The sequence below is a fragment of the Muntiacus reevesi genome, chromosome 15, assembly GCF_963930625.1.
Source record: "Muntiacus reevesi chromosome 15, mMunRee1.1, whole genome shotgun sequence".
NCBI classification, from domain to species: domain Eukaryota; kingdom Metazoa; phylum Chordata; class Mammalia; order Artiodactyla; family Cervidae; genus Muntiacus; species Muntiacus reevesi.
This window is the reverse complement of record NC_089263.1, coordinates 53473105-53489191: the sequence shown is the minus strand read 5'-3', so window position 1 is coordinate 53489191 and position 16087 is coordinate 53473105. Positions and strand designations below refer to the sequence as shown.

The 16087-nt window shown below is 37.1% G+C and overlaps 1 protein-coding gene across 4 annotated transcripts in view; it reads right to left on the bottom strand.

Moving 5' to 3' along the window:
- Positions 1-649: 649 nt before the first annotated feature.
- The window catches only part of CPSF2 (cleavage and polyadenylation specific factor 2), a 34265-nt gene continuing 18827 nt past the window's right edge, over positions 650-16087 (bottom strand). For all 4 annotated transcript variants that reach the window (XM_065906961.1, XM_065906959.1, XM_065906962.1 and 1 more), the window contains 7 exons: positions 10219-10319; positions 9668-9868; positions 7211-7363; positions 6281-6506; positions 5472-5771; positions 3380-3514; positions 650-2991 (listed from right to left, as the gene is read on the bottom strand). In XM_065906961.1, the coding sequence (XP_065763033.1) occupies positions 2899-2991; positions 3380-3514; positions 5472-5771; positions 6281-6506; positions 7211-7363; positions 9668-9868; positions 10219-10319 (1209 nt within the window). In that variant the 3' untranslated portion in view covers positions 650-2898. The remainder of the gene's footprint in view (positions 2992-3379; positions 3515-5471; positions 5772-6280; positions 6507-7210; positions 7364-9667; positions 9869-10218; positions 10320-16087) is intronic.

Below are 16087 nucleotides of genomic sequence, written 5' to 3'. Positions count from 1 at the left end.
TAGTATCCAGAGTACATTAAAAAAAAAAAACAACTCTTTAACTCAACAATAAAAACATAAATAACCCAATTTAAAAATAGGCAAAGGATCTGAAGAGATACTTATCTGTAGAAGATACTCAAACAGCCAATAAGTATAAGAAAGAAGCTCAAAATCATCTGTCATTAGAGAAATGGAAATCAAAACCACAATGAAATACCTCTTCATACACACTAAAATGGCTGAAGTAAGATGATGGTTCATCAGTGCTGCCAAGGTCATGGAGAAACTGGAATCCTCATACACTGCTGGGAGGAATGGAAAATGGTGCCGCCACTTTGGAAAATGATCTGGCAATTTTTCAAAAGGTTACACAGAGTTACCATACAATCCAGCCAGTCTACTTTTAGGTATATGCCACTCTAGTTTGAAAACATATGCCCATACGAGAACTTGAACACAAATATTCATTCAGAGCAGCATTATTCATTATAGCCAAAAAGTGGAAACAAACCAAATGCCTCTCAACCAATGAATGGACTAAACAAAATGTGGTGCATCCACATGGAGTATTATTCAGCCACAAAAAGCCTACTGATACATGCTACACCATTGATGAATCCTAAAAGTTATGCCAGGTGAAGAGTCAGACACAAAAAGCCACACATAGTATGATTCCATTTTTTTTAACTATCCAGAATAGGTAAATTCACAAACACAGAAAACAGATTAATGGTTGCCCAGAGTTGAGAAGTAGGAATGGGGAGTGACTGCTAATGAGTATGATATTTCTTTTTGGGGTGATGAAGTGTTCTGGAATTAGACAGTGGTAATGGTTGCACAACTTTGCAAATATACTAAAAAAATCCCAATGAATGTTACTTTAAGAGAGTGAATTTTAAAGGTATGTGAACTGTATCTAAAAAAAATTTTTAAAGGCAAAGGCCCTCTTTAGAAAACGGATTTCCTCACTTCTGTTTCAGGCCACCTACTGGTTCATGAAAATAAAAAAAAAAAATTGTAATATTTGACATTTATAATCCCACTGACATGAATCTCAGAATAAAATTTCTTTTTAACCAAATTATTTATAGATATCAATTGATGGTCCATTGTATTTAGTTTGCGTCTGAAAAATGATAAACTGAAAGCTCTTCTGAGCTCATGATTTATCTCAGAATCCTTTTTAAAATTTACATTTTTCTTAAGCAACTGAGACTTAACAAATGTCTTCATTTTAGAAATTTTAGTAATACTGGCATCTAGAAACAGGTGAAAACATTGCTCCTGCATTGACATTAGTTAGCATAGCCATCTTCAAGCAGTACTTAAAAATTTAATCCCCGTTCATAGAACAATAAAAAGACAAAGCAAGAAATGATTTTTCAATATCAGTATTGCAATGTAATATGTAAAACCCAATGCTTTAAGCCATCAAACAAGTGCAGACTTTCTTTTCTCTGGAATATAAATAGATTTCTAGGCTTACTCTATTCAGCAGTAAGAGTTGAAGTGATTTTTTTCCAAAGCTCTACAAAAAAAATACCCTTTATCTTCATCACCTGTAACATTGTTTTGTATATCTGGTTTTCAGTACCAGAAGGCTGTAAACTTTGCATTGGCAATCTAACTCACAGTAAGAGCTCTGTAAGTATTTGAAACAGAATGAAATATTAATTCTTGTCTGATATCACTGGGTTGTACTATGCACAGTTCCATATAAGTTAAACAAGACTGATTCTTCTAAAAATGCTGAAGTGTAGAGAGAGGAGGGTTAAATAATTAAGAAGTAAACATCAAGGTGTGTCATGATCACGCTACATTCTAAAAAAAGCACCAACAGATTACAACACGGTGACATGATTTTCATTTTTAAGTTCAATGCAAATTGCATGTACTGTTTTTACTCTTAAACACAAGTGGTTTACATTGTATCAAGGCTGCTGGCCCCAAGAAAGACATGAACATAGAAAGAATGGTCTTGTCCAACTTCAGTATTATTTTTGTAGCAACGTGTACAAAATTCAACCACTGTTTGGGCAACCTTAGGAGAAAGTGAGCCTAAGAGATGAACACATTTACACCTCTTAATTATACTGTTACCTTATAAAAATGTGAGGTTCAACATTTGTTCCCCTGAAAGCAAAGCACTGAACCGTCTCCAATACAGTAACCAAGCTGTGAGTTAAGATGTGTTTAAACATATGTAAGACCTTTAAACCTAGTTTTTTTTCAATTACATATATCCAAATGACAGTGTTAAATTGAACAATAACAGGACCAAAATCTTTATAAAGTAAGAAATGGGGGAAATAAAAACTGACTTCTAAACCAAATGTACCCTATTTCACGGAAATGAATCACTGGGAAACATGCCACGGAGAAGAGAAGCTCCACACGAAGAAAACTGGGCATATAGGAATTCAAGAGTTACAGCACATACTCTTGGTTTTTCTGTTTTTTAAATACATAGGCCTCAAAAAACTTTTATCAGTTTGTTTTTTTTATAGCACATCTTTTTAAAAGAAATTCCTACTTTTCATTCCAGAAAATATAAGAAACTGTTTGCAAGAATTCATGCAAACATGCTTCTCTAAGGCCATGAACGGGTTGCTAAGTTGTATTGTTTAATTCAAGTAAAAGCCCTTCTAAAATAAGGGGTCTGTAAAGGAAGCCAGTTACCTTCAACTCCAAGGCCTATGCACTTGTAAGGATCGCTGACACTCTGAAAGCCAAAAGGCAGCATGCTCATTTGAGCATTAGCAATATGGTTTCTATTTACATTTTTAAAAATCAAATGCATGTTAAGTTTTTCTGGCAGATTCTTTTTATATGTTACAAAATGAAAAAGCAAAAGCTTAGAATAAGAATCCTTTTTTCTTAGAAAGGTCAAACAGATACTTTTTAACATCATGTCCTTTACACAATGGCATACTGTTCATATAAAAGGTCTCTTATCCTATAAAAATCTTGACAAAGGCAGCCTTCTAATCCAATGCGTCCAGTTTCCGTCTAGAAACCAAGTGGAAAAAAAAAAGTTCTTTAGTACATCTTCTATCCATTAATATGCAGACATGATAACCAAAACATATTAACTAGGTTACTTTATGATTGATTAGGAAGTGATTGTTCTGATTCACAGAATATGAACATAATATTCCAGTCATGAATTTTACATAGACACATAAATGTCAGAGGATTCAAATAATAAAATCTACAATAAAATTATATATCACATCTTTGACAATCCCTTTTAAAAGTCTTCAAGGTCATCTTTATAAATTTAACTTAGTGATTTCCAGTTTATAAACTTAACTCAATCAAGAATTGCAGAATTCAAAATAACAAAATACCAGAAGTATTTGTTCACTTAGCCCTTCCTTACTAAAAACACACTTACTCTACGGACTGCCACTTGATTGTTGCAAACGAGCACACCTCCTACGAATTCAGCTTGGATCCCCTCCCGTAAAAGAACTTGTTTGAAGTCCGATAGTCTTGGTTCATTCATAAAAACAGACTGATGTCCAGGAACCTGAGGTAAAGTTAAAGGGGAAAGAAGAATTTCAAACAGAACACCAGACACAGAGTTGTACTGAATAAAGAGAAGTAACACAGGATCTTGAAGATATTTTCTATTATCCCCTGAATTCCTTTGACAGATCATTTCAAGTCTGTAAATCACCTTCCTAGTTGTTATTCTGAGTTTTACCTCCTTATTTAACATTACAAAGCCCTTCACATTTTCTGAATGTTTCACAATCAAGTTTATTAGTCATGCCTCATAATAACAGAAAGACGTTTGATAATGTTGCGCTTTTCACTCACCCACTTGCCAAAGGGGGTCAACAAGAGGGCCAGTAGGCAGAATTGAATTGAAATTTAATTTTCCAGATCCCAGTCCTCTGTATATAGTTCAGAGAATAATTCTCCCTGGTCCCACTTCCACTGATCTCCCCACCTCACTGTGAATGTGGTGGACACCGTGGGTTTTAGAATCAGAAAGGCAAATGGTTCAACGTAATGCCGCTACTGTGAAGCTGTTTTGGAGAGTGCCAGCTTTGGCGCAGAGAGAAAAGTTCCTAATTCCTTCCTGCAATTTCAAGAGTTGTGCTAGAAGGGGATCCGATGAAAGAGGCCATCTCTTCATTCCTTATTGCAAAGAAGGGCTAAAGATATCACTGGACAGTCATGTAAGACTCTCATGATGTGTTTTTAATATTATCGTTAAACTCTTACAGCTCTGCCAGTTAACTAGATATCTCTTGAGAACACGTAAACAAAATACCAAACTAAAACTATATCTCTACTAAATAAAACATTTCTAACTATATCAAAAACAAGAGTTGGAGAAGGAAACGGCAACCCACTCCAGTATCCTTGCCTGGAGAATCCCATGGACGGAGGAGCCTGGTGGGCTACAGTCCACGGGGTCGCAAACAGTCGGATATGACTGAGCGACTTCACTTTCACTTTCACTTTCAACCCTCAGCTGAGAAGACTTTCAGCTCTAGTGTTTGCTATTGATTGTTTTCTTGAGTTCTCAAAGACCTGTGACCATATTTTTTTAAGTTGCCTGTTTTCTAATTGCATCACTTTACACATTGTTGTCTAATAATATGTGGTATTTAGAATGCCTTCTTAATTATTTTGAGCAGCCATTGCCTGTATTTTCTTAGCACCTCCTTGGTTTTCTTATGTGAACTCATCTGACAGGGAAATGCAGCTTTGTCGTTTGCCCTCTCTGCATACTGGACCGTCTGAGTCAGTGTTCTAACTAATCCCTGATGGTCTCTGAGCTACTGTTCTACCAGACTCAGTAGTTATGTGCTTCAGGAATTTTTCGGTAGAATTGGTCCTATTAGGAGACTCTTGGTGTCACCTTTGTTATCTTAAAAGCTGGTCCCTTCGCTGAGGCTCTTAATTTTTTGAAAACTTGATTCTATTTCAGCTGAAAATTGGCAAGGCTATTTAAAAAATTGATGGAAGCCATTTAAGAAATTGAAAAGTAATCGCAAACAACATTGGGTAGTTGTGACTTTCAGTTCTGTATCAGTTGAATTTTTGTGCTGTTTTCCCTGTGTACATGGTGGTTCTATTTTTCTCCAATAAAACTTTTTATTTTAAAAAAAAAAAAGTGGTTCAACTGAATAGGCAACATAGAAAAATGGAATTATAAACCTCCTAACTATAACAGAAGTAGATAGGTGACCCTCCCAATCATCAAACTTAACATGTAAAAATCTATTCTGGAAAAAACAAATCATAAACCAATTCCGTGTCTTAGAAGATTTGCTAAAGGGTTCTCTACTATTGTTATTCGCTAGCCGTCGAGGACACACACACACAAGCACAGGGACATTATCTTTGGTAACTTTTTAAAAACTTCAAAATGAGTCTACATATGACACATTTTAAACGGTTAAAAACACAGAAGGAAAATTCAAAGGGTAAGTTAAGGGAGAGAGGAGAAGCAGCACATGCTTTTTTACCTCATGAGGTGGTAAGGGTTCCAGAGTAGGAATGATCTCACTTTCTTCACCTGTTTCTTTCTCATCGTCTCCGAACAGGCTTTTCATGGCCTTCTGCTGTGCTATGACACTAGAATCTGAAGGCGCATCCACCTGCATTTCAGAGTCTTCTCCATCATCCTTTAGTTCTCCTTCTTCTAAAATAACTCCTGTGTCCACTTTGGAAACTCTCATGTCTAAGACACCATCTATCCAAGCTAGTTCAGCATCTTTTGCCTTACAAAACTGAAGGGAGCTGACAAGTGAATCTTTTAATCTCACCTAGATATGATGCAAAGGGGAAAAAGAGAAATAAAGCCCTTACAAAACTGAAGGGAGCTGACAAGTGAATCTTTTAATCTCACCTAGATATGATGCAAAGGGGAAAAAGAGAAATAAAGCCCACAGAGTATAACTTGACAATTAAATATGACCTATTATTATAATTTTCTAACTTTAGTATTGTGTATTAAAGTTTAAAAATCTTTCACTCATCTGATCTTCACCGTAACTGGTAATGACCCAATGACCCGTAAGACCATCAGGGCCTCTGTCTACTTTCCGAAGTAAAGGTTCTTAACTTCGACTGCACACCGGGACCACATGGCAAATCTTCTGTTCTACTGATGGCAGGGTCCCACCTCCAGTGATTCTAATGTAACTGGTGAGACTAAGGCCCAAACAATGAAGCCCCTTGACTCCCCCGGAGCTCTCCTGACGTGGAGCTGAGGTTGGAAACCACCACCAATCGCACCCCCTAGGGCTCGCTGCCTGACGGCCAGCACGCTTACCTGGTAGATGTGCGTTTCACTAGTGGCGTCGACTGTTTCGTGCAGCTTTGGCATGTATACTTTAATATCTTTCCCACCAAATGCACGACAGCACTCTGCAAGATCCTGACTGGCTTCTGGTGGTCCATGGACAATGATTAACTGGCGTGGTTTCATCTGATTGATGATTTTTTTAATGGAATCCCCATCAGAGCGTCCTTCATAGTCTATGTAAGTAACCCTGGCTCTGTAATTAGATGATTATTCAAGTTTCCTTTTCTGCTAAGTTCATTCTAAAATTAGGTTTTTAATAGCTCTTATCATCAGGAAAGAAATGTATCAACATGTAGCATGAGGATTTGAGAATATACCTGTGTTATATTGTTAACATGTATTATTAAGCTCTTAGCTATACTCAAGAATGTATACTAAATGATACTACTAGACAAATAAGCCACTCTGCTCTCTAATAACTTTAAAAAAATATATTCCAAAATGATCATTTGCTGCTGTTAACTGCACTAAACAAAAAGGGGAAAAAAGGTTCACAAATGGTATTTTTAAGACACAGTGGTGTTTTTAAGATATTAGTGCCCTAGAGGTAATTGAGTCAAGGTGTTTATTTTACTAAACAAGCTCTTAGAAAAATTAAACGTGTGAATTACACAAGTTCACCTGCTACTTGACTTACTAAAAACGCCAGAAAGAATGTTTCTTCATATAAATGTACAATGTGAAGTTTAACCCCCTCCTTACCACCAATTCACTTTGGCATTTCAATATCATTAATAAAGGGAAAAACTCCCATATATCACAAGAAGAAAAAAAATTAAGCACAAACTTCCTAGTGAATATTCAGAAATATCCTCTGAAACAATGTCAATTATGTAATTTGAGTACTTGAAAATTTTACTTTGTAATCTATTTGCAAAATGCAACAAAAGCACTTACTTTATTTCAATAGATTCTGTTGTAGAAATACACTTAGTAGGAACATCAGATAAATCCTGATCCATGGGTTCATCTCCATTTGTCAGGCCAGACTCTAATTTGCTTTTCTCTTCTTCAGTAGCTTGCAGTTCTGGCACTAAGAAATCCTCTGGTCTAAATAATAAGCTTCTAATTAGAAGTAGTAACAAGCAAGCTAACATTATTTAATATATAGAACTAATTAGTAGATGGCATAATTTTTAGACTCCTCACATATCTCAAGATTCAAATATACATTTGATCCAAAGTCAGTGCAACTTCACAATTTCAGTAATCAAATGACAGCATGTATCAGGTTCCTTGTGACCGTCAAGTACACTGTAAGACACACCATGTGAGGCGTGAACAGGCCCTGTCCAGACAGGTCATTCAAAGACCTCAGCGGCTGCTACAAGTACTACCGCAACCCGGCCCTTCCTTTGTTCCAGGAATTCATTTTCTATTTCTGTGGTTTCCCTTGTCAATTTTCCATCTTACAAATCTCAGATCTCCTTTAGTTTCCCTAAGACGCCCCCCCCACCCGTTATTCCTTCACTGCCTGACGAAAGCAGAGGACTCTCCGTTTTTGCTTATTACAGAGAAGACCAAGATACAAACCATTAGCTCCTTCAAAAGCCTTCACTTTTATTTCAACGAACTACTAGCACATTTATTTTTGAGTATCAAAGAGAGTTCTATGTTAAAATTAAAAGGCAAACTTTTTTTTAAAAACATTCTCTCTAATCTCGGTATTATCCTGCCCTAGCCCCAAATCCCCTGACACTCCTCTCTGACAATCCAGGCCTCCGCCGCCAGCACCCAGACCGCCGCAGGAGCCCAGTATGTCTGCCTGTAATCAATCCACAGAGCAACTGCAGCACGTGGCCACCTGTAACCCACGTAGCGATGGCAAGCAGCAACCACCTAACGCGCATTCACTGCGAGTCAGGTGCTATGCTGAGTGCCTTAAAAGCACAACCTATTTTATCCTTACCTCCATCTTTAAGATAAGAAAATTGAAGCTAAAGAGCCCTGTCCATATGCTAAACAGACTGGCGCTAATTAAGTGAAGCGGTAAGCAAACTCTCCAGCACTGTTTAGAGTGTTAGCTTTTTTCCCTACTACTTTAAAGGGCCAAATAAACAGTAGAATTTTCCTAATTAAACCCAAGGATGACCTAAGACCATATGCTCAAGATACCATTAAAGGAGAACAAAGAAGGTACAGGAGAGGGAGTTAACTGTGTTGGGGTGGCGGGGGAGAAGAGGGAAACTTTCCAGGAGTTTGTGAGGCCAGACTCAGCAGCCTGAAAGTCTGGGGTAGGAAGGTGGAACAAGGCTTAAGGAAAGAAATGTGTAAACACATAAAGCTGAGTAGCCGTGAAGACCCAGACGGGTGGGGTTGAGGGGCAGTCAGAGGGAGGCCAGGAGGGAGGGGATACATGTATACATGTAGCAGACTGGCTTCATTATACTGCAGAAACTAACAGAACATTGTAAAGCAATTATACTCCAATTAAGAGAAAAAAGAAAAGGCTGAGCAGGAGGAAACTGAGAGAAGGCTGGTACGAGAATGGAGAACACATACTAATGTAACAGAAATATAGAGAAATATAATAGGAAGGTAGGGAGAAATCAAACTATGACAGACATCATGCACTATGCTAAGTCATCTGACATTTACTGATCTTTATTCAGGACAGTAGTGTTTTCAAGTCTGTGATTCGAACATATGATTTCAGCTGTTTCTCTAATAGTGGGTGTAGATAGAGTTTCCTTGGTTACACTCATGGTATCTCATATTCCTCTTGAAACTAAAACACGTGTGCAATACTACTTGAAACATAGCCCATTTCCCCAACTTAACATAACTCTAGCTGTCAAAAGTTCTTCATATCATACATCTTTTTCCAATGCATGTCCCTTGTGCGCGTGCTAAGTCACTTCAGTCGTGTCCGACTCTGCGACCCTGTGGACCACAGCCTGCCAGGCTCCTCTGTCCATAGGACTCTCCAGGCAAGGATACTGCGGTCAGTTGCCGTGCCCTCCTCCAGCGGATCCTTCCACCCAGAGATCAAACCCACGTCTGCTCTATCTCCTGCGCTGGCGTTCTTTGCCACTAGCGCCACCTGGGAAGCCCTGCATGTCCCTCACCTCTCTTTTTAAGTGGGGAGAGGGGAAAGAGTAGTGATCATCTTTTTAAAACATTGCACCTACCTAAGTAATAAAACTATCAGTTCTCCTTTAATATTAGCTTTCTAGATGTTCCTCAACCTTTCTGTTTTTACATTTTAAATTAAAAGCTTTCTGTATCTTTCAAGCTGAGACACTCAGAAACTATATACGTGATAACCAGAAAGATAAAATTCATTGAGCTCAAGCAACAACACAGTTACTACCTCCAATCTAGAAGCAAGAAAAGCTTGTTTTGCTCACGTACTTGATAATTTCTCCATATTCATCCCATTTAATTCTTTCTTCTGGGGCAGGAAACATAGGATAAGACTTTTTAGCCTGCTTGAAGAAACTTCCTTTACGACTGCCTTCACCTTTCATCATCAGGTCATGCTTGGTCTTATGCGCTGAGGGCTGGTCAATATCTTCCTCAGCGTCACTTTCATCACTGGAATCTATGTCCGCCCTAAGAAAGTTTGTGAAAAGGTACAGATCAGCAAGTCCCCAAATGATTTTTAGTTATTATTTATGAAATTAATCTTAAATTAACAGTCAATATTAATTCAGTGATAAATGATAGTATTATTGGACTACTATTTTGTGAAACACAGAGTAAACTGCAAATTAATAACAGGCCAATTAATAAATACATGTTAACATTAGCACTGAAAAGAATTTAGAATTCTAGCACCACTGGAAAGATGTATTGAAAGCAATAAAGTCAAAAGAAAATTTAAATATTTTCAATTAAACACTTTTGTGTAGAAATAAGTTCTCAAATTATATAAACTTCCAATCTGCCTGAAAACAACTTACTCTTTTGACTGCTCGAGCTTTTTAGCAGCTTCTTTCTTTAGTTTCTCTTTTTCCAAGTATTCTTCAAGTTCTTTCCCTTCAAGTTTCACACGTTTCCTCAACTACAGAAAAATAGCAGATAAAAGGAAGTATTAGTACTAGAAGGTAAGGCAGTGGGGTGTGAGAAATACATTACATCTCTAAATTGATTCATCATCTTTAAATTTTCCTCTGAAATATTCAAGTTTCTATTACGTGCAATCACAGGTCCTATTTAGATTAGTACTAAAATTGAGCTGTCACATTTCCAAGATGGGTTTAATTTAAATCAAACTGGTTAAAAATCACCAATCAGGCAAAGAAAATACAGAAAAGTATTTTTATAACTTGGTGTAGGTGAGATCTACAAATGACACAAAACCGAAAAGAAAAGGTGAATAAATATGGTAACGAGGGGAAGAAACTCTGATATTTTAATCTCATGAAATGAAAAGAAACTGAGAAAATTATCTGCAGCACTATTTGACTATCAGAAGCTACTTTTTCCTAAGAGCTCTTGCAAATATGTTAAGAAAAAGATGGTCCACACATCAAAATAGGACAAAATGATATAGAAACACTTTATAAAATAAGAAACATGATTAATAGCCATGAAAACATATCCAATTTTACTAATTTTTTTGTTGTTGTTCAGTCATTAAGTCATGTCTGACTCTTTGCAAACCATGGACTGTAGCCCACCAGGATCCTCTGGCCATGGGATTTTCCAAGCAAGAATAATGCAGTGGGTTTCCATTTCCTTCTCCATGGGCTCTTCCTGACCCAGGGATTGAACCTGCATCTCCTGCATTGGCAGGTGGATTCTCTACCACTTGACCCAAATGATATTTGAAAAATGCAAAAAATTTTAACATAAAACCATCTTTTAATTTATGAAATTGGTTACAGTAATTACTAATAGGGAAAGGTTACTTTCATCCACTACGGGAAAATTAGGACAACTATGTTAGAAAGCAATTTGTCAACATCTAGAACTAAAGATGTACCTATCCTTTTAACACAGCACTTCTAGGAAGTTATCTACTGCAACAATCACACACATGTGAGGGGAAAAAAAGTACATGGCAGCAATGTTTACAAGAGTGAAAAACCGGACTCAACTTTAAAATCCATCAGCATGGAATGATCTAATCAGTAGTTCTCAAATTTTCTGATCCCATTTTATTTTTTTTTCTCTTTAGCCACAGACCTTATTATTTGAATATTTGGAACAATCATTCTATACATCGGCTTCCCTGGTGGCTCAGAGGGTAAAGAATCCACGTGCAATGTGGGAGACCTGGGTTCGATCCCTGGGGTGGGAAGATCTCCTGGAGGGGGGCATGGCAACCCACTCCAGTATTCTTGCCTGGAGAACCCCCATGGACAGAGGAGCCTGCTGGGCTACAGTCCACAGGGCCACAAAGAGTCAGACACAACTGAGCGACTAAGCACAGCATCACACATTCTACACATATTTTAATTTCTCACAAAACTCCATATTCCATATTGCTGGGTCGTATCACTCTCCACTTTAGGCCACATTTCCATCAAGAGGTCTTTCCCCAAATCACCACTCGACCTGACTGTGTGTTGCTGCTGCTGTTGTTGCTAAGTCGTGTCTGACTCTTTGCCACCCCCTGGACTGTAGCCCACTAGGCTCATCTGACCGTCAGATTTCCCAGGCAAGAATACTGGAGTAGGTTGCCATTTCCTTCTCCACTTCTCTCTTTTTAAACTCCTAAAAATCACTGAGAACCCTGAAGAACTTTTGTTTTTTGTAGGTTATATTTATTCGTATTTACCATATCAGAAATTAAAACTGAGATATTTTTAAAAATTTATCTGTACATTAAAAGTAAAATCACTCATATCATGTTAATGTTAACATCATTTTTCACAAAAGATTATAGTTTCCAAAGCAAAAAAAAAAACAGCAAAAAGTATGGCATTATTTTACATTTTTGCAAGTCTGTTTAATATCTAGCTCAATAGAAGACAGTTGGATTCTCACATTCTGCTTCTTGCCATATATCGTTTTGGTTAAAGTATATTTAGAAAATCCAGCCTCACACAGAAGAATAGCTGGAAAAATTTTTAAATAGCCTTTTCATGAATATTCTTCTTTGATATTACATTAAAACTCAAACAGTGGTAGTTTCTTAAAGGCTAGTTGTAATGTGGAATCTTTAATCATACCCACAACTTCTGTGAAGTTAAGAAGTGAAGTCGCTCAGTCGTGTCCGACTCTTTGTGACCCTGTGGACTGTATGTAGCCCACCAGGTTCCCCCGTCCATGGGATTCTCCAGACAAGAATACTGGAGTGGGTTGCCATTTCCTTCTCATTAAAATTTACTGATTGATCTTACATTTTGACTGGATTTTTTACTTGTACATTACTTTGCAACTTCATCCATTAGATATTTGGAAAATATTAGTTCATTAAGTTATACAGATTAGTTCATTAAGTCACACAGTTAAGTTCATTAACTTATGAATATTAGTTCATAAATTATACAATATTACACAAATTTGACAATACTTTTAAAAATCAACATTTGCAAATAACACCACCATCTCACCAGAAAAGTCATGTTGTCAATCTGACAGTAACAGGCTAAGTTTTCCAAAATGCTAATTTTCACTTGAAAGTTTCAGTTTTATCAGATTGAGGCAAGAAATGCAGTCAATTGTTTTCCTTAGAATCACAAGCTCAATTATTCTTTTTTGGGAAAATATTTGCCAAATACACAAGTCTGAATAACCATGTCATTTCAAGTAAAACTGGTGTTCCAAGAAATAAAGTAACTAGTTTAACTCAACAACTCAAACCATTACCCAAGTGATTTCTTCAAGACAAACATCGTATTGGGTTGGCCGAAAAAAGTCATTTGGGTTTTCTGTAAGATGTTAGGGAAAAACTCAAATAAACTACTTGGCCAACCTAGTATGCAACACAAGTGCTTCTGTATACTTCCCGTCTTGACTCCGAGATTATTTTAAAAAGTTCTTTTTAAAAGGATTTAATAAAGTTATAACTTTATTAAAGTTTAATAAAACTTTGTAAGTTTAATAAAAGTAAATAACTTTTACTGCTTCATCAAGGATATTCTTAACTGCAACTTTATTTGAACAAGTGTATGGTGATGAAAAATGCAGTGATTAACCTAGCTTAGTGCCACAGACTTGATTCATGCTAAGGCACCAGCACTTTATCCACCACTGCTTTCACTTGTCAATATTGTAGGCACAGTAAAAGACAAATAACATCTTAATATCACCATGAAAAACAACTGGTGGACTCCATAAAAGGGTCTCAGGTAGCCCCCAGGGGTCCTTGCACCATGCTTTTAGGAACCACTGGATTAAATAATCAAAGTACGTATACATAGTGTATTATTAAAGAATCACTAGAAATAATTCAATCACTTATTCAAAAACATTTTAAAGTTTATTATGCCAAATATTGAATAAGGTAAATCTGTAGCTTTCATTAATAATATATTTCATCAATAATAACTTTCATTATTCAAAAATATATGGATAATTTGGTCCCATTTCTTTAAAAAAAAATCATATAGATATTTGTATGTGAATAGAAAAAAAAAATCTAGAACATACATGCTTCAAAAATATCAAGTCTTGAAAACAAATGCAATGTGTCTTCCTGGATGGGATTCCAAACAAAAAGGAAAGACCGTTGGAGCAATCACCAGGAATCAAGTGGGGTCAATGGATGAAATAGTATTAATATCAACAGTATGATATCAGTGCTTATTTCCTGATTTCAACTGATGTATCATAAATATACAGTCTTGCAGGAGCATGTTCTCATTTCTAGGTGATGCATACTGCTGTGTCTAGAGGTAGTGATGGAATATCTGCAGCTTACTTTCAAAACAGTATCTCACACTATGTCTATATGTGTATGAAGAAGTCATAAGGCAAAGCCAATAAAATGCTGACAACTGGGAAATCTGGGTATACTATTTTTAACAACTTTTCTGTCAACTTTTAAATTATTTTACAATAAAAAGTAACAAAAAAATTAAACCCAAATCAAGTGATTCTACTATGTAGAATGAAAGAGTGATTTACATGTTACCTCTGGCATCCCACATTTGCCTAGTAGTATACTTGAATATAAGCTCAATTTAGAAAAGCACCATTATTTTTCTGTAGTACACAGTTGGCAATTGACACAGTTGTCTGTCTTAACCACAAATAAACTTGAACAAAACATTTACCTCATGATTTAGCTTATGCCTATTGCTGTAATAAATTTTACTTTCCATCTTATTTCACATAAGATAGCTAAAATTAATGGCTAAATTCAAAAGCAGATTTCTAGGATACTCAACCCTAAGATTGTTTCTTCCTAGTTCTTCACTGCATTGTCTCCAAGTTACTCCTTTTTCTTAATCAAATCTACTCAAATTCGTTAATCCTTATTCATTTACTGTTTTTGCTCTTTTTAAATGCATAAGATTTGACTCTAGAGAAGGATAAATGTAGATGGAAAAAACCATACATAGTAAACTCTTATCTAACATGATGAGAAGTCAGGTTTATTACGTATTCACTCATCTGGTGTTTCATGAATTTAACCTACACATTTATTGAGGACCTTCCATGTACTAGTGGATATAAAAATACAAGATCCCTTTCTCATGAAAAAATAACCGACAGTAATGACAGCTAGGGAAAATAATGTGGTGGGTTTGCAACGGAGGAGTAGACTGGTAGTCAGCGAAGGCCTATCTGAGGAGGTGACCTTTCGACCAAGACTTGAGTAAAGGAGTAAACAGGTGCAAAGCTGTGAAGGAACATGAGCCCCTGATGCAGTGAAGCAGTGTGGAGCATAGAGAAAGCAGAATGAGATACGGTCAGAAAAGTGGATGGAGATCAGGTCAGTGGGACCTTGAAACCCTGGGAAAGGAGTCTGAATTTTTTTCAAAGAGAAGGAAGTCTCCAGAGGATTCAAGCAAGGGAGTGACATGAAATGATAAATTTTTAAAAGAAGCTTTTGGGGGTTGTTCAATGATTACAGAGCTTGGGTTTTACAAGTTGAAAAGTTTTAGAGGTCTGTTGCACACCAGTATTCACACAGTTAACACTGCTGTGCTGGACTCTTAAAAATGGTTCAAATGGTAAATTTCATGTTATATGGTCTTAGAACAATAAAACAAGAGAGACAGAGACAGAGAGAAAGGAAAAGACATGTCTTTGGGTGCTACAAGAATAAAGCATTGCTGCTGCTAAGACTCATGCTGCTTCAGTCATGTCCGACTCTGTGCGACCCCACAGACGGCAGCCCACCAGGCTCTGCTGTCCCTGGGATTCTCCAGGCAAGAACACTGGAGTGGGTTGCCATTTCCTTCTCCAATGCATGAAAGTGAAAAGTGAAAGTGAAGTTGCTCAGTCATGTCCTACTCTTCGCGACCCCATGCACTGCAGCCTACCAGGCCCCTCCGTCCATGCAATTTTCCAGGCAAGAGTACTGTAGTGGGGTGCCATTGCCTTCTCCAGAGCATTAAATGAGCATAAAAGTAAAAACAGTGAAATCAATTAGGAAGCCACTGCACAGCACAGGCAAGACCCTTACCATGGGCCAGGATGACGGGAGTGGAGCTGGAGAAAAGCAGACAGATTTAGAATATATCTGGAAGTCAAGTCAATAGGAATTGCTCCTGGATTGGATATGGGTAATGAGAGAAAATTCCCAGGTGGCGCCAGTGGTAAAGAAACTGCCTGCCAATGCAGGAGACTCAAGAAACACAGGTTCCACCCTTGGGTCAAGAAGATCCACTGGAGGAGCAAATGACAACCCACTCCAGTATTCTTGCCTGG